At 47.3% G+C, this 18,012-nt stretch overlaps 2 protein-coding genes across 2 annotated transcripts; both read left to right on the plus strand.

The window, feature by feature from the left end:
* The first annotated feature begins 350 nt into the window (after positions 1 to 350).
* On the plus strand, positions 351 to 5,518 carry LOC100823986 (glutathione reductase, cytosolic). The gene is made up of 17 exons (XM_003570322.4): positions 351 to 641; positions 808 to 965; positions 1,058 to 1,122; positions 1,238 to 1,307; positions 1,560 to 1,631; positions 1,728 to 1,931; positions 2,308 to 2,381; positions 2,473 to 2,556; positions 3,024 to 3,111; positions 3,206 to 3,287; positions 3,636 to 3,709; positions 3,918 to 4,025; positions 4,142 to 4,206; positions 4,542 to 4,655; positions 4,849 to 4,948; positions 5,049 to 5,102; positions 5,183 to 5,518. The coding sequence occupies exons 2-17, from the start codon at positions 822 to 824 to the stop codon at positions 5,276 to 5,278; spliced, it is 1,494 nt and encodes a 497-aa protein (XP_003570370.1). The 5' UTR covers positions 351 to 641; positions 808 to 821; the 3' UTR covers positions 5,279 to 5,518.
* Positions 5,519 to 10,136: 4,618 nt separating this feature from the next.
* LOC100824293 (3-ketoacyl-CoA synthase 12) lies at positions 10,137 to 12,196 on the plus strand. Its single transcript, XM_003570323.3, has one exon. The coding sequence runs from the start codon at positions 10,389 to 10,391 to the stop codon at positions 11,784 to 11,786; it is 1,398 nt and encodes a 465-aa protein (XP_003570371.1). The 5' UTR covers positions 10,137 to 10,388; the 3' UTR covers positions 11,787 to 12,196.
* Positions 12,197 to 18,012: the final 5,816 nt, after the last annotated feature.

Here is an 18,012-nt window from a genome sequence, read left to right on the forward strand (position 1 = left end):
ATCGCCAACATCCTGGTCGTTTGTTCTGTGGTCTCTCCTGTTTTCTTCTAATCGAGTTCTTCCTCGTGATTTTCTGTGAACCAAGGAATCCCACATAAGTAAGAGCATCTGCTAATTGCTTCAGTCAGGACGGTGAATTTGGAAATAACTTTCACTCAATTTCCGGAGAATGAATTAATCTCGTTAGGCCAATATACAAGATTTACTTATCCTGTCAACTCTAGACCAGAGTGCACGAGCCCGTCACGTGCACTGACCGCACGAACGAGATCGCAGCTCCACGGCATAAAATCCGATAAGTGTCATCACTGACGCACAATGAAGCCACTCGACGTTGCCGCAGTGAGAGCCGCCCGTGTTTAGTTTAGCACGCACGACCAGAACTGGGCCGGTTGGTTGGTCGCGCTCGGTTTTGAATCGTGGTCGTTCCCTGACGCGGAACAATAGCCAGAGGCGGAGCAACGAGCCGCTGCTCCACGGTATCACAAACACGAAGACGTGGAGAGCGAGCGAGTGCGAGAGGGAGAAGGAGAGAAGCTTCCGATTTCCTCCATATAGATACTCTAGATCCATTTTCATCCATCAAATCGCCCTAGCCGCCGTTGCTGCACCTGCCCGCTCTGCTCTGCTCGGCTACCAAGGTGCGGCGGCGGCTTTCCCCCTCAATTTGTGCAACTTAGGTGTTATTTTGCCGGTGAAATTGCGGCTTGTTCCTCCCGCCGATCCGCGGCTTCCCATCCGGAAAACTCGCTTGCGGTATTGGCCGTCTTATCGTGGAGTTGGTTTCATTTGTGCGCGCCGTTCTAGGGTTTTGCGAGACCATGGCGAGGAAGATGCTCAAGGACGGGGAGGTGGCCGTGGCCGACGGCGGCGGCGGCGAGAGCTACGAGTATGACCTGTTCGTCATCGGCGCCGGGAGCGGCGGCGTCCGCGGCTCGCGCACCTCCGCGGGTTTCGGGGCCAAGGTCTTTTGCTTTGCTTCAGAGCCTGTAGTGGGTTGCGTATTGGGTTTATTCACCTGAGATTTAATTGGTTGACTGTGGGATTTTGTGTGCAGGTTGCGATTTGCGAGCTCCCATTCCACCCCATTAGCTCGGAGTGGCAGGGAGGGCATGGTGGCACGTAAGCATCAACTGATTGATTATGGGCATCTCTGGCGTCTAACTAATCTTATATACCAGGTAGATTTCGTTACGGTCTCAATCCATGTGCTCACCGTTATCTGTCAATTGTGCAGATGTGTGATCCGTGGTTGCGTCCCTAAGAAGATACTGGTCTACGGGGCAGCGTTCCGTGGAGAATTTGAGGCAAGTGGTTTCACTGTCTTGTTCTTGTTGCCAAAAATGGGTCCGAAGCATAAGTGTTTAGGTTATGTTATTACCATTAGTTACATAAGTGTTCCTTTCTCAATGTTCCAAACAGTTCGACTGTTGCTTACTAGCTGTCCAATCTCTATCCTGGAGCTATAGTCCCCTATAGTGGGTGCCAACATGAAATCCACAAACTATTTTATTTGTCTACCTTTGTACTTATTTTCATTGCTCGTGTTATGACTGCAGGATGCAAAGAATTTTGGGTGGGAAATCAATGGGGACATAAACTATAATTGGAAAAAGTTGCTGGAGAATAAGGTCAGAGCCATAGCATTGGCTTAGCGCATTTATCATTATTAATGAGCACAAGTGTGGTTTTGTATGACGGGGTAAGAAATTTTTTATTCTGTGCAGACTCAAGAAATTGTCAGACTAAATGGAGTATACAAGAGAATCCTTGGCAATTCTGGTGTGACGATGATCGAAGGGGCAGGCAGTGTAGTTGATGCTCATACGGTTGAAGTAACCCAACCAGATGGTTCAAAGCAAAGGCACACGGCAAAACACATATTGATTGCAACTGGTAGCCGAGCTCATCTGGTCGACATTCCTGGAAAGGTATAGGAAGTTTCCTTTGACATTTTTCTTATATATTACCTGTATTACTGGGTGATGGTAGCTAGCATGTTTCCGTAGCTCCTTCATGTTCTTCTGCCTGTGTCTCTGAAGCCAGTGCTTTGGATTTGGAATGATTAAAGTTCTGCCATCCGATCCACTCATTGTGAATTTGGGATTATCTTGTCTTAGTGCCACACACGAATAATTCTTGATATTTCCATCAACACCGAATTTGATGTCACAGATTTCAAAGCTATCAATTTGGCATATTTCATCCCCCTTTGAACTATCAAGAAAACAAACATTACATTACATTTCACTCATTTATGCATCCTTCTGGATTATTCTGACCACCAGCGGGAATATTCACTTGCAGGAGTTGGCTATTACCTCAGATGAGGCTTTAAGTTTAGAGGAGCTACCAAAACGTGCTGTAATTCTTGGTGGCGGGTATGGTTCTAGATATATTTAGGTATACTGTACCATACTGTTATTACATTCTTGCTAACCCAACTGTTTTCATGTGCCGGATGCATTGCAGATATATTGCTGTCGAATTTGCTTCTATCTGGAAAGGGTTGGGTGCTGAAGTAGACTTGTTTTATAGAAAAGAACTTCCTCTAAGGTATGTAGTTTAAGCTCCTGTCAGCATGGACAGTGCAAAATATTTCTAGCCCCTCACCCAAATTGTAGATAATCCAGATTCATAAGAACTTCCATGTAGTTTGTGCAGTTGAAGATTTTGTGCCACACTACCATGTGCCTCTGAAGTTGCTAACCATCATTTTTTATTATTTTGCGCCACTAGCTTTCTTGCAGTGCTCAGTTAATTTTGGTTGGCATCATCATGTTATGCTTGCACATGAAAAATAATCTGCCAGCAATTTATTTGTGTGGTTTGCACTTTGCACTACATGAAATTTGGTGTCCTTACCTTGTCTTTGATTATTATAAGTTTATGACACGTCTGCATAAAACAGAATTGCTGTCATTGCTATTTCTTCTAAAATTCCTATTTATTTCAACTTGTGAAATTCTCTTAACAATAGTATGGACAGAAAGGTGAATTTACCAGCATACTACCACTTGCAGAGGTTTCGATGATGAGATGAGAACAGTTGTTGCAAGTAACCTTGAGGGAAGGGGAATCAGATTGCATCCTGCGACAAATTTAACTGAGGTGATTTAATTTAAGTTAAATTCTTAAACATCTGTTTGCTTTCCAACAGTTCAGCCTGCCATTCGGTTTGACCAATTTCATTTATGTAAACCAGTTGAGTAAAACAGCCGATGGCATTAAAGTCGTGACAGATAAAGGAGATGAGCTCATGGCAGATGTTGTTCTGTTTGCTACAGGTATTTACCATGTGCTTTTTGTTTGTTTTAACAGTCTTGTTTGTTCCATTTAAGCATTCTTCACATGATGAAATCATTTATGGGACAACACGACCCCTCTTGATTATTTGTGTCTGTAGAGCGAGAGATTGTGTTTTAGACTTGTATTGCTTTATATTTGAAAGATATGACTGGCTACTTAGTTATTTTGTCACGTTTTGATCTCTTGTCATTGGATGCTCAAGAATCAGACTCGTCTTCTAGTATCCTTACTCTGTTTATAATGCAGCATCTATCTTTTTCCTTTTGCTCTGTGTTGAATGGCAACTTTCCACATTACTCTTATGGCTGGTTTTTTATTTTGTGCAGGTCGCACACCGAACACTAATAAGTTGAACTTGGAAGCTGTTGGTGTTGAAGTTGATCAAATAGGAGCCATCAAGGTTTATCTTCTTTCTTCATTCATCCTTTCTCTTTCTCTACCTGCTTGCTGAGATATGTTGTTACTTCTATTTTTATCATGACAAACCCTCATGTGAACTGGGGTTCGTGTCCATATTACGCACTGAATTTGCTGCTAGTTCTTGTAGCCTGTACTTTCTGAGGCTCTGAATAATCTAATTTGTTCATTTGGATTTGCTGTCTGTTTAGGTGGATGAATTCTCCCATACATCAGTTCCCAGTATATGGGCTGTGGGTGATGTAACAAATCGGATTAACCTGACACCTGTTGCACTGATGGAGGCTACTTGCTTTGCTGTAAGTGGTGACTTCAGTTTGTAATCACTTCATCATATTGGTTCTGACTGTTCTGTTCGATCTCTTTCTTTGTGTTCAGTCAGCAATTATTTATCCTTCCCTATCTTCTGTTGCAGAAAACTGTGTTTGGTGGTCAGCCAGTTAAGCCTGATTACAGAGATGTACCTTGTGCGGTTTTCTCGTAAGTAATAACCTTGTTTTCTTTAACTGTGTTTGGAGTACTTGTTTTAATTAACTTGCTTAGTTGCATGCATACGTCAGATATCCGCAATGCAAGCTTTGTGGTTTCAAGTTTCTCTGGGAAACTTGTTGTTGTGAACCTTGTTTATGTCACTGCTATCCTTTATCTGCAATAGATTTTGACAAATATTGTCAGCTAGAGAGTAGAATGACAGAACACATTTTTTTTAAGCCAAGGAAACCTACCGAACTTCTCCTTTTTTCCAAATATATTCTTTTTATCAACTGTCAATCCCCTCACTTTTTATAACATGACAATATCTTTTCTTGAATTAGAATTCCACCTCTATCTGTCGTGGGTCTCAGCGAACAAGAGGCTTTGGAGGAAGCGAAGAATGATATTCTTGTTTACACATCAAGTTTCAATCCAATGAAAAACAGCATATCCAAGTACGTATCATATTTATCACGAGATCATCTGTTGATACTACAGTTTCATCTTTCACCTTGTGTGCTTGTTAAGGGATACAGGATACTTTGGTGTTTTCACTAGTTGTGCACTCTTGCACCCTATCAATGTTCGGTTGGCTGTTAAGCTTCTGTTCTCCTGAGGAATGTTTCTAACCTGGTTCTTGTTTTAAAGACGGCAGGAGAAGTCTATCATGAAACTGGTAGTTGATTCTGAGACCGATAGAGTACTCGGTGCAGCCATGTGCGGACCAGATGCAGCTGAAATCATGCAGGTAAGCATATCCGAAGTTCTTCTGTTCTTCTAAAAACATATAATGTTTTTTATTATTCATTTCTGGTATTCTATAACCAACTTCTGCGGAAAAACTGCAGGGCATTGCTGTCGCGCTCAAGTCGGGAGCTACCAAAGCAACCTTTGATAGCACTGTAAGCTGAAAGAGACTACCCTCAAATTTGGACAGCCGCTCATATCAGTATTTTCAGGTTCTAACCCGTTGGCTCTGCAGGTTGGCATCCACCCTTCTGCCGCAGAAGAGTTTGTGACTATGCGGACCTTGACCAGGCGTGTGAGTCCAGCATCTAAGCTGAAGACAAACTTGTAAGCAAGATACGCAATAAGTTGGACCAAAAATATACATCTGTTTGGTTTGCTGTGGCTGTATACTCAGGCTCTTGATTTCAGTCTGGTAGCTCTACGTTTGGCACTTGAACCTGAAAGGGTAAAAATGTCAACACTGTATTTTGATAGGAATAAGATTTCTGTGTAACAGTCTGTACAGAAATCGTGAGATTTTAATGGTATTCAATCCAATAACCAAATAAGCTCTTGAAACATTTCTCCATTCCCTGAATATTATGGTCTGCCTCTGTTAAAATTTCTATTTCTATGATACTTTGAGGTTGTTTGTTCCAGTGGGCTTTGTGCTTTTACATAGCTGGGCTGGACAATAACATGGTCCTGAGACCTGACCGCGCACTCAATCAAGGCCCTCGTTATAAATTAGGACCTTAACATGAGAAGGTTACATTTCTTATCTGTCTACGACGCATGGTCCTTTTGTTCTCTGGCTGGCCCTGTGCATGCCCCGTAGTTTGCTCATCCAAACAAAGCAAAATATATCAATACGTTCTCGCTGGACACCGATCTTGCATCCTGTGCCGCCTTCAATTCCACCTGCTGTGCAGACTCGAGGATTATCTATTTATCTTCCCGGCTGCGAGACTGCAATCGGGAAAGCACGATGAATGCCTGCCTGGCTGGCTCCCTGGCTGCTTGCAGACCCACCAGCCAATCTCGTGCCTGCCTGGCCTAAAAGCAGTTTTGGGTTGCGCTTTCTCCATCATAAATAATCATCATTGTATAACATTCACCCTATTACAGGATTTGGTGCTCATCTGTTTCCTGCACGAATGTTCACGTTTGTTTCTCTTGAGAGTTGAGACACACCACAAATGTAGGGTGCATATATACGTAGGTGGACTCCTGACACACCTCACGAATGAACCATGATAGAAAAAAGATTGCCCGCGTCTCCCTGTCACTGTGTCACAGCATATATGTCAATCTTTGTACCTGTATCTGCATCGATCTGCCTGCCTGTCCTGCCGCTACGCGGTTTCCATCGGTGCGACTCTGCTCATCTCTTCACCGTCGCTAGCAAGTACTCCACGGCAGTGCACTCTCCCTTCGTTTGTTGACTTGGTTCCCTGTATAATTGCAGAGCGCCAGTACAGTGTACGGAATGCACACAGATCATGACTTCGTGGTCGCATTTATCTCGAATTGTCAGTTGACACAAACACGTCAAATAAAGCACCCAACGGGACACCAGCATACGCACGTGCTGACGCCGCCGTGCTCAAAACTCCGGAGTGTACTGGAAGCTTGAGCTCACACGAGAAGCAGAGGACGTGAGTCTTGCGTTTCTCGGGAATTATTATTTTTTCAGACAAGACGTCGAGAGGGCGTGTGTTCTCAAATCCATGTTAGGATATTATTTTATAATCTGTTTTGAAAAAAATACACACAAAAGTAAGAGAAAGTCTGTTAGTCAAACACGAAAATAGTGAATTTTTAAAAAAAAAACGGAATTAGGATAATCCACGGCAATGCCAAACGGAACCTTAGTTGCGTTGCGAATTAAAGAAAACCGTGTTTTTTTGAAAATTTATCGTGATGAGAAGAAAACCACGATTCAAGATGAAAAAGATAAATCTGTCTAGTTGATTAAGAAAAAATGGGAGAATATTTTACAAACATGGAAATGTGTGAGTCTTCGCCTTTCTCGATAAAGAGAACATGAATTGTCTGGCTAGTTCAAAAAATCCGGTGAAAATCAGTGCAAATAGTTCAAAGTTCAAAAACCTTGGTAAAACTAGATCAACTTCTCCACGTACGGTTGAATGACACGACGAGGTAGACACATGCGGTTTATCTCATCTCCTTTCTCCGGCACCTTTTGAGCTTGCTATTAACCCTGCATGCCTCTGATCAATCCCATTTTTTCGTTTTTTCAAAGGCCTCATGGTCAATTTCATTTTTGTTTAAACGGCCTCGTTCTCGACCGGAACGTCGTCGGTCCTTATTTATGGCACGTATAGCTGGCTGGATTGTTCTCAAAAAAGACGAAACAGAAAGCTGACTGGGTGGGAGTTGTGACGAAGGAGTCAACGGACGCTCATAATGGAGGTCTCGAGATTAGATGAAACATCAAATAGGAGTAAAACTAGCAGCTGGTCACATGCACTTTTTCCTTTACAGCATTGCATGCAACTCGATGATCGACAAGGTCACGAGCTCTGCGCAAGCTACAGATCGGCATGAAGGAACAGACAGGCAGAGACAGGCACAACCAATATCCATGGCAAGAGACTAAAACCCTTTCAATGCATGCACGCCAAAATACAAGTATGCGATCGGTAATACTCCTATATGGCCATGCATTTCGATCCGGGAAGCTGGACCGGCCGGCCTTGTCTCGCCGCCCATAGATAGATAGATGGTCGATCGGTTGCGTGCATGCATCTCATGTCATCAATTCGTTTTGGAGAATTGGAGTACGTAGCAGCTAACAGCCCCTGCCCCAGCTGCCAAAGCAGAAACAAGTTTTCCGGCCATGGAAGAAAACGAAGAAGAAGAGGGAAATTCCGGTCTCGTTTTCCTGTGTCTTGGCAGCCAACAGTCGGCATTGATCAGGGCACCACTGGACTACCGGAGCATCTAGATCTCTCTCCGCCCGGGGAGCTAGCTAGACGTGCTCTCCGCCCCCGGGTTTCCTCGATCAACAGCTTTTCTTCAGTAGTACGGAGCAGCTGGATCGGTCGACCCGGCCGCGGCCACCGCCAACTTGCAGAGCAAAGTCCCCGGTTTTGCTGGTGCCCCTTGCCCGGCCCGGGCCATCAATGAATGAATCTCGACTACTAGCTGCAAGGACCCCGTGCAGGTACAGCAGCAGCCGCAGTGTCCGCCGATCCATCTGTGCCCGGCCACGTAAATGCACGCGCATGCAGACTTATCCATCCCCGGCCGGTGAATCGATCTCAGGAATGCAGTCGATCGAGAGGAATTTTCCACGAAATCCTTTCCTCCCTCCTCCATGGTCCATGCGAAGCCTCCCACGATATTACTTACTAGTACTCCTCCCGTGTTGCCGAAACGGAGCTTCAAAGCCCTGAACCTCTCGCAACAACTTGCCCCATGGGTGTTCTTAGAAGAGTAATGCTACTAAGAACTATCACGAGCATGCACTGCATCTCGGTGCCGGTGTACGACGTTACCTACCTCCCTCCCTCTTCAATTTCGACGCGTATATTATACATGCACGCATACGTACGCGCGTACGTACAGGCAGCTGTTGTCGATTCAAATTTGTGGTGGAGTACTGCTGGTTTCGCAGTTATGGGGGCGATGCAGGCCCAACATGCTCGTGCTGCAGACTCGTGCTGCCAGACTGCAGGAAAATGAATTAATACGTACTCTACTCCACATGTTAGCCAAAAGGGCGCATTCAACGCCAGCTCACCGGTGATATTTTAGCAAAAGGCCAAGGTGGGGTACGTAGTCATATATGATGGCCTCTGCCAAAAACATCCGGGAACTGAAAGCCCTGAAGTATCCAATTCTCGTACGAAAATATATGCGCTGCAGTGACAAAAACAAACAGTTTTTCTTTAAGGAGGATGAGTCTGCAGTGAACGTTCAGAGAGCAGTTTTAAGCCCAACCAAACAGGACCTTAAAGCTGCTGTGAATTACTACTCGTAAGAGTCAGAATAATAGTGGGTTATAAGCTGACTACAAGAATTAAAATATTATTTTGATGCTTAGTTGGAGGAGAGAGAAAAGAAATGGCTGTTAACTAATAGCCAGTTGCAACACGTGCTCGTAGGCACCTTGTGAAACTGGAATGTGGGTTTGCTATTAATGAAATAGTGTTTCTTATAGCCAATTTATTATACATGCTGACTATTATACTACTTAAAGATGACATGGCAATGCTTACGGCCAGCAACAGGCTATAGCTATTAATCTCGCTCTAAGAAGATTTGAGAGAAGTTTATTGCTATATAATGGGTCAAACATACTGAACCAGGATAAATTAATCATGTGGTCCTTTTCGTAGTGTCCTTCCTCCTGGAGCCAATATATAGGCAGATACGTTTACGAACGGTCAATGCTAATCAATTACCATCGTGCATGGCCGTACTTAGCATGACACTTGATGGACCGTTGTGCATCAACGTGTGCAAGGACGGTTAATTTGCTTCACTAGAGTACATTAAGCACTGTAGTGGAGTAGGGGTGTAGCGTACTAGCGTGCACGCAGGAGCACGGCGATTCTTGTGCAAGAGGCTCACGCAGCGCCGGAGGCAGAGAGGCGAGGAACCGCGTGACCCCCGTGAAAGCGGAAACCCGGGAGGGGAAAAGCGTATGTTATCGGCGTGCAGAATTGGCGCTCACGGCCAGCCGCGCGTTGCCGTACCACGGCAGGCACACCAAGGCAACACGGCCACAGCATTCACCGTGCCCAGATTACTTTAGCCAGTTCAGTTGTTCCATTTGAGTCCTTGACGGTCTCTGTTTGCAGCAACTTCTTTTACGGATTCAGCGCGCGACATTCTCAAAGATGTGGAGTACAGTAGGTGTCTTTTGATTCAAGGAGGTTTTGACTTTTTGAGAGAGAGAGAGAGAGAGAGAGAGAGGGGGGATTCAGTACGTGGTTGGAAATCCTGTAGTAAAACGGTGGTCGGCGATTGGCTGGCTGGCTGGCCTCGCTGCTGCAGTGCGGTGCAGAGTGTGTCCGATGGATGACACAGGAGGTGACATGACAGGCCTAACTAGCTCGCGTTATTGGTTGGGCGTTGGACACCGGCGACCGAAGCCAGAAGCCAAAAGCCAATGGAGTTTGGAGGCCCCGCCCGGGCGCCGGCCCGCATTAAACCCCACCACACGCATGCCAATGCCACATCCCATCCCGCAGCAGCAGTTGAGCCGCATCCCCTGCGTGCGCCGCCCGCGCTAGAGAGAACCACCAACCGCGCAGTCACAGCTCACGTTAAGCCACCCTATATATCTCGCTCTCTGCGCCCCTCTTTACGCCACACTCGCTCAACCCACACCAGACACCAGCGCTAATTAACCCGCACGTAAATACTCCTACGTAGCACTCACAAACTCGCCGCGGCCACCTTCATTTTGCAACTCCAGGCCGGCCATGGAGTTGCTGCCGCTGCTGTCGTGGCTCCTCCTGGCCTTTGCGTCATCCTACCTCGCACATCTCGCGGTCTCCCGCCGCCGCCGCTCCCGCTGCTACCTCCTGGGCTACGCGTGCCACAAGCCCTCCGACGACCGCAAAGTCACGACCGAGATGGCCGGCGCCGTCATCGAGCGGAACAAGCGCCTCGGCCTTCCCGACTACCGCTTCCTCCTCAAGGTCATCGTCAACTCCGGCATCGGCGAGCACACCTACTCCCCCCGCAACGTGCTCGACGGGCGCGAGGAGTCCGCCACGCACCTCGACGCGCTGGACGAGATGGACGCCTTCTTCGACGACGCCGTGGCCCGGGTCTTCGCCACGACCGGCGTCTCCCCGCGCCAAGTCGACCTCCTCGTCCTCAACGTGGGCTCCTTCTCCCCGGCCCCTTCCCTGGCGTCGCGGGTGGCGTCCAGGTTCGGCATGCGGGACGACGTCATGGCCTACAACCTCTCCGGCATGGGCTGCAGCGCCGGGCTCGTGTCCGTGGACCTCGCCCGCCGCGTCATGCTCACGCGGCCAGGGGCAACAATGGCGCTCGTGGTCACCTCGGAATCCTGCGCGCCCAACTGGTACAACGGGACGGACAAGTCCATGATGCTGGGGAACTGCCTCTTCCGCTGCGGCGGCGCGGCGGCCCTGCTCACCAACGACCCGGCGCTCCGGGGACGCGCCAAGATGGAGCTGAAATGCCTCGTGCGCGCCCACATCGGCGCCCACGACGACGCGCACGCGGCCGCCGTGCACAGGGAGGACGCCGACGGGCGCCTCGGGGTCAGCCTCAGCAAGAACCTCCCGAAGGCCGCCGTCCGCGCCTTCACCGAGAACCTCCAGCGGCTGGCCCCGCGGATCCTGCCAGCCTCGGAGCTCGCGCGGTTCACCTTCCGGCTCCTGGCACGGAAGCTCCTCCGCCATGGCGGGCGCAAGGTGGTCAAGTTTGAAGGGCCCAAGATCGACTTCAAGACTGGCGTCGACCACTTCTGCCTCCACCCGGGTGGCACGGCGGTGATAGATGCCGTGAGGAAGAACCTCGGGCTCAACGGCTACGATGTCGAGCCGGCCACCATGACGCTCCACCGCTGGGGGAACACGTCGGCCAGCAGCCTCTGGTACGTGCTCTCCTACATGGAGGCCAAGAGGCGGCTCAAGGCAGGGGACAGGGTGCTCATGGTGACATTTGGGTCTGGGTTCAAGTGCAACAGCTGCTACTGGGAAGTGACCAAGGATTTGGACGACGCCGGCGTCTGGGAAGACTGCATCGACGACTACCCGCCGGCGACCATGGTCAACCCTTACACCGAGAAGTTCGGATGGGTCAACGACCTGCAGGGCCAGGGAGGCGCCGGCTTCCCGTTCTAGCTTGATTCACTTTCAAGAAACTAATTCATTATTATACGAGAATTAAAAACTCGTGAAAAAGTATATTTCTAAGGCATTTGTGTGGTGTGTGTACACTCTTCATTTCGTATGGTGGGTTCTCTTAATTTCCGTTTGCATTTTTTGTTCATCTTGTCGATACGAATTTATACTTGTAAATGTTTTAGGTTTCATAAGCATATAGGAGTACTTACATGTGTGCTGCTGTAAATGAAACTGGAGCTACTGGAGCTTGAGTCCTCCTAGAGCGCCATTCGTGCTCAAGCTTGAATATCTCGATCGATAAGGCTCGGGTCGATGTATATTCATGTAAGTTGTGAAATTAATCATTCAAACTCGAGTCTGTTCGAGCTTTATCGGGTTTTTTTATGAGTGAACATTGTTCAAGTCAATTTGTGTGGGTTAACCTATTTGACCTTTTCTTATTTCAGTTTTTTACGTCAATCAAGTTTCACCACTCTTGCGTGCAGTGGTGGAGCTACTTGGAGGTGTTAATTTGTGTTTTGGGAAAATTGACAATTTGGTCCCTTCAGTTTGAGGATTAAGCCCAGTTTCACCAGGAAGACAACTTTAGAAAGTTGTGCGGTTGGATCCCAAACGAATTGTTTCGTTTGAGAATCCTCATGACTTCATTTTACCTGCTTGTGAAGATGTAAGCCTATTTTCCAATCAATAAAGTTGTCATGATGGTTTTTTTTTTAAAAAGGAAGACACATTCTAGCTTCACGAGAGCTCTGTCCCCTTGGGCTTGTCTCCTAAAAAAAAGTTATGTCATGTGAAAAATAGTTATTTCCATGTGAATCAAGACGTATATTTTGAAACCTAGAGTTGCAAATAAAAAACAATGCGCAACTTTAAAGCTCAATTTGGCATTGCTGAACTGTGCTGTGGAGACATACACACGAAAGTAGGGAAAATTTGTTAGCCAAACACAAAAATAGTGAAAAGCGGGTGAAAAAAAATGAGATTATGATAATCCACTGCAGTGCCAAACGGATCCTAAGTTTGAAGGCGTGTTCGTTGCACATGTAATTTCTAAAATGTTTTGCAGTGCCCATCAAAGATAACAAAGGTCAAAGGATACGGATGAGTACCCTCACACGAGTACATTTCTGTGTAAATTCTGCCGTGGAGCATGGATTTATTTTTTGTTTTTATGAGACTTTGTTGGAGAAGAATTCGGTGGAGTATACAGAACAGACAGGGGAACGAATAACAGAGGGGGGGCAACCCTTGCTAAATGTGGTGCGTTTCGGTGATAACTTTAAATCAGGCCCCGCCCGCATGCATATTTCTGTACAAATTAATACACGGTCAACCGCTGGGGACACGCATCACATCTGTATCCAGGACGCGTCGGTGTCACGGCGATCCGCCATCAACGTTGCCCTGCTAGCTGGTTTCCGCTGATTATGCGTGCAACGCCATCCTATCCTTTCCTATACATAGAGCGTCAATTATAAATAGCCCAAATGCGAAAAGGAAAAGGCACATGTGTCCATGCATGGATCGACTTTCTTTCTTTCCGTGCCCAATGGCGACGTTTGTAGTACCGTTCGGGCCAGCGGCTACTGCTGTTGTCGCCTAGCTTGGATATATATTCATAATGTTAGCCAGTTCATTGTGATCTGATCAACATGTACTTATCCATGTCAATCAGAGTGCCGATCATGCTAGCACGTAGGCGAAATGGTGATTAATTCTAGAAAGCAACATGACACATGGGGCTTCTGACCGGCGTGATTTGGCCTTGCAAGTCCTTCTACCACTCTGTAGATGATAGATCAAGTTGTCCAGCCGTGTCGTTAAATTTCGCTGTTTGATATGATGGAGGCATTGATTATTCAAACTTTTTTTTTCTGCAAAGAATCGATCAAGCTATCCCGAACTTTACGTTTCTAAAGGTTCAAGGGGGAGGAGTCCTACCAGCCTACTAGAAACAGAAGCGATCGAGGGCTCGCCCAGCTAACTAGCTGCTAGATTTTTTTTTCTTTCTTTTCTAGCAAGAGAGAGTTGTATTATTAAATTAAAAGGTTTAACAGAAACCCAAAGCATATGTTCCGTACTCAGGCCAACTTTCAGATCTTCGAGTCAAAATTTGAATAAATTTTGAAGTAGCTAGCAAGTCTCTCGTGGTCTAGAAGCGGTGCATTAAATTTTGATCCAACGCTTTGCATCCGTACTCCACTTATATGGAACCAAGCACTCGCCCTAGTAGAACTCTCGTACTGCACAATCACAAACGCAGCATGGAATGTATTTAATTAAGTACGGCGCCATAGCTAACCGCTACGTACGTACTACATCTTTCAGACGGAAATGATCAACAAGTGTACGTGCTTTCTCCATGCCCATGCATGCGATCGGTCGCTCCATCGAGCTTAACTGCCCAGCTAACAGGTTGGAGCTTAGCATGATAGCATCATAGTTGATCAAGTTTTAATGGCGCGTACGTCCAGAATTAAATCGATCGATCCATCGGTTGCTTGGTTAATGGAACTCAACCGATATTCGATTAGGTTCGGTTCATATCATTGGCTTCCGGAATCGAAAATGCGGCGAGGACGAAAAGGGTCGACAATCGGGCACGCGCGTGTCACAGAGAAGCAAGCAGAGTTGTACTAGCGTGATACTGATACTGGAGTATCTCTCTGGACTGGAGTCTGGCCCGTCGACCGATCTGGTTTCTTGGCTTTTCCGGCCGCGCTGTGATCGGATCTGAAAGCGACCGACAGCGAGAGGGTCGGGACTCGGGAGGCAATAAGTGTGGCGCAGGGCAGGCAGGCAGAGGCAGAGCTATAGGATCGCGATGAGCGAATGGATTGCGGCAACGGCATGCAAACAAGCCGGTGGATGGAGCACTGTGCTTTGGCGGAGACTGGACAGCAGTGAGCCGCGAAACCAATCAGCGGTTCGTTTCGCCGTGGCATTGGCACCAACCTGTGGGCAACCGTGAATGAAACCACGGGAGGACTTTTGTACTCTACTGGACAGGACCGCTGGACACATACATGCAAGGCCAACTTGCGCCACGGCCATGCCGCCATGTCACCCATGGGTTTGACATGGCAACCAGAAAATTAACGTAGCTATTGAGTTGTGTTAATGAAGATGCTAGCTAGCTAACTAGCGTCGTGTGTGTTTCCAACTGTGCGTCATGCATCGACCGATTCATCATCGCGTGCACATGGGCCGCTAGCGCTACGGTGTCCGTAGTTATATGCGAATCATCAATCCAACGAGACCGGATCTATCGCCGTTGATGCAGGCCGGCTCGTGATCGACCCCGCCTTTAATTGATTCGCTCAAGTTTAGTTAAACATGAGCGCAGCTGGGGATCGATTTGTACTGCGCCACAAATTGTCTCTGCCTTCGCCAGGGAGCATTTGTTGTTCCCTGCCGCGCGCGCGTGGGTGGGGGTTCAGAAAAGTTTTTCCGGCCGGCCCAACGGAATTCGCACCTACTTGTATGGCCTGGCCGGGCCAGGGCAACAATCCCGGTGTCTCGTTTTTTGTGGATGGTGGGAGTGAGATACTGTTTCGGGTTTTCGGCCCACGGAGACTCCAACATCTGCGCTGGCCCATGCAACCGTCGTCTTCTTCACGAACAAGTCCGACGTGCTTAGAACGAAGCACGGGATGTTCACCTTTGTTGATACTGTTCCGATCGCCTCCGGATCAATTTCCTCTGCACCGCTAAGACACCCCGCACGCACTAGAGAAAAAAAAAACATGATTGAAACTACTGCACTGCAATTACGTAGTACAGCCGATCCTGAGGATCAGTCCGTCCGTCCGTCCGATGACGGCATGATTCGTTTTATTGATCGGTAACGTTACAACGAGACGAAAGAAGAAGAAAAAACGAGAGAGAGAGAGAGAGAGAGGATATTATATGATGACGCCCCCGTGTTATTCGTGCTATTCTTCCGGGGGTCGTTTTAATTAGGTCATCGGTCGGGCCGGTCGTTTTAATGGGTCCGGAATCGGGCAGCAGCAGTACATCTGCATTTCGTTGGCGCGGAAGGAGCAGAAGCCCACGTCGGTGCCCAGCCCGACCATGAGGCAGTGGTCCGTGCACGACTCCACCGTGCACATCTGGCCCTTAAACAAGAAGCAGCTCGGGTCCGCCATGGGCCTTCTCACCGCCTCCTTCTCCTCCGTCTTCAAATCACCTATACGTATATACGTACGTACACGCACGCACCAAATCAAATTATATATGGTATACATCGCAGAAACATGTAGGGGCAAACGTACCTGGAGCGTCTCTGGATGCACGGCAGTGGCAGCACGAGATGACGAGGAGAGCCAGGACGAGCACTGACGCCGATCTCGCCGCCATTGTTTCTTTTTCTTGCTGCTCAGCAGACGTTCATGCGGGGTACGAATAATGGGACGGCATTGCTTGGAGAGAATGCCGCGCTATATATAGGCAAGGCAGGTACGTGGAGTTAGATTGTGACGCCTGGCCTGTTAGGCATTTCCTTATTGCACGCGCAAGTTTGTCCCCTCTCCCTGATTAACGCATTCCCAGTTGAGGCTAACTAATTTGCGATGTTACAGCTAGCCTGCCATTGTATGCTGCTCGATCCGGCCGGTAGAGCGGGACTTGACAAATGCAGAAGGAATATATGATTACAGCGCGTACGGCGTCGGTGTACGCGTACGTGATGCATACCACTGTAACAGTCGGAATAAGAAACGTAACTACTAGCTCGTGAATGTTCAAAACATATATAGTACGGGTACGGAGTACTATATATTGATTTATTATCTTATTAAAGATAGCATATAATTCTAATTAGCCGACTTAAAAATCTTATGTCCAAGTCAGACGACCCTACTCGTCAGTTTTTTTTTATAAGGAAGCTAGGAAGTTATACATTTTCAAGTATGTGCAACTTTAGTTTTAGAAATGTATAACATGGAACCCGCACATGGAACGGTGAGACTCTGTACACAGTAATTTACAGCAAGCGTTTTCTTTGCAAAATCCATAAGAAAAGATTTTCCTTCTGCCCCTATAAATATCAGCCGAGTTTAGAATTTGGACGTTGATCCATAAGAAAATATACTAAGTCTCTAATCTTAGTCAAATCATTATTGACCGACGATGGAGCGGTTGTTTCATGCACCTATACACATCACAACTTAGTCAAAAAAATCAGGAGATGAAACATGAAACAGATCTCTCAAGTTGATTGATACATGGAAGTTTTGTACTCCGTCCGTCCCGAATTAACTGACGAGAATTTGTATAAATTGTTATGCACGTAGTCATCTTGGGGGTGATCAAAACGATTTAAGCGGAGGGGATTGATTAGCTACGGCTCCTGACCTAGGGTGTGGGGCAACAACAGTAAAATTGGTTGTCACGGAAGGTGAATACAAGCCCACACTTTGGCCCACAGCCCTACGTAGAGGCAGTAATCCGTGCGACAGTACGCTATATAGCACCATTGCCTCCTCTCCTCCCGCACAACATAGAATCACACAGCAAGGCCATATAGGTAGAAAAGGGTAAAAACTTTCACTGTTATAAATATTTCAATGCGCGACGGTCCGTGACGTTTAGACCAAATCATTCATTGCACGACCTGTCGTTCCTTTCCTTCCAAATAGTTCATCAGAAGAGCATCAATAATGTGCCAAGCGGCTCCCTAGCCTAGCCACAGAAGAAGCAGCGCCTCCTGTACAAATTGCCCAGTGCTCCATCATCGATCTGTCCTGGAGACCACACCATTCAGACGGCAAACCGTGACAGATCCTCATAGAGGCCCGACATGGACGGGCAACTTGAACAAGTTAGGCACACATCCGCAGACGAGCATCTACAGAATTTACAAACCGGATCATGGTCAATACCTTTACAAGCAAGACAGTCCGCAGTGAGGCATATGTGTTATGGCCCTGAGATTAAAAGGGGCTTTCGGATTAAAAGTCAAGCGCCTAAGTCTCAATATTAAATGGCGCGCGTGATCTGTTTGATTACATGCATGATCCCATAAATAAGAGACTCTATGCCGAGGGATCTGAATGTGCAAGTGCAGAGGCAGGAACGTTGGAAAGCTTCGAGAGGACAACTTGCGCCACGACCATGCCGCCACGGGGTGACTTTGAATTTGACTTCGAGAGTACTAGTGTGGCGTTGTGTGTGCACAACACAGTTCATCATTGCGTACACCCGCGCCGCGCCGATGCGCAGC

Source organism: Brachypodium distachyon, chromosome 3, assembly GCF_000005505.3.
Source record: "Brachypodium distachyon strain Bd21 chromosome 3, Brachypodium_distachyon_v3.0, whole genome shotgun sequence".
NCBI lineage: Eukaryota > Viridiplantae > Streptophyta > Magnoliopsida > Poales > Poaceae > Brachypodium > Brachypodium distachyon.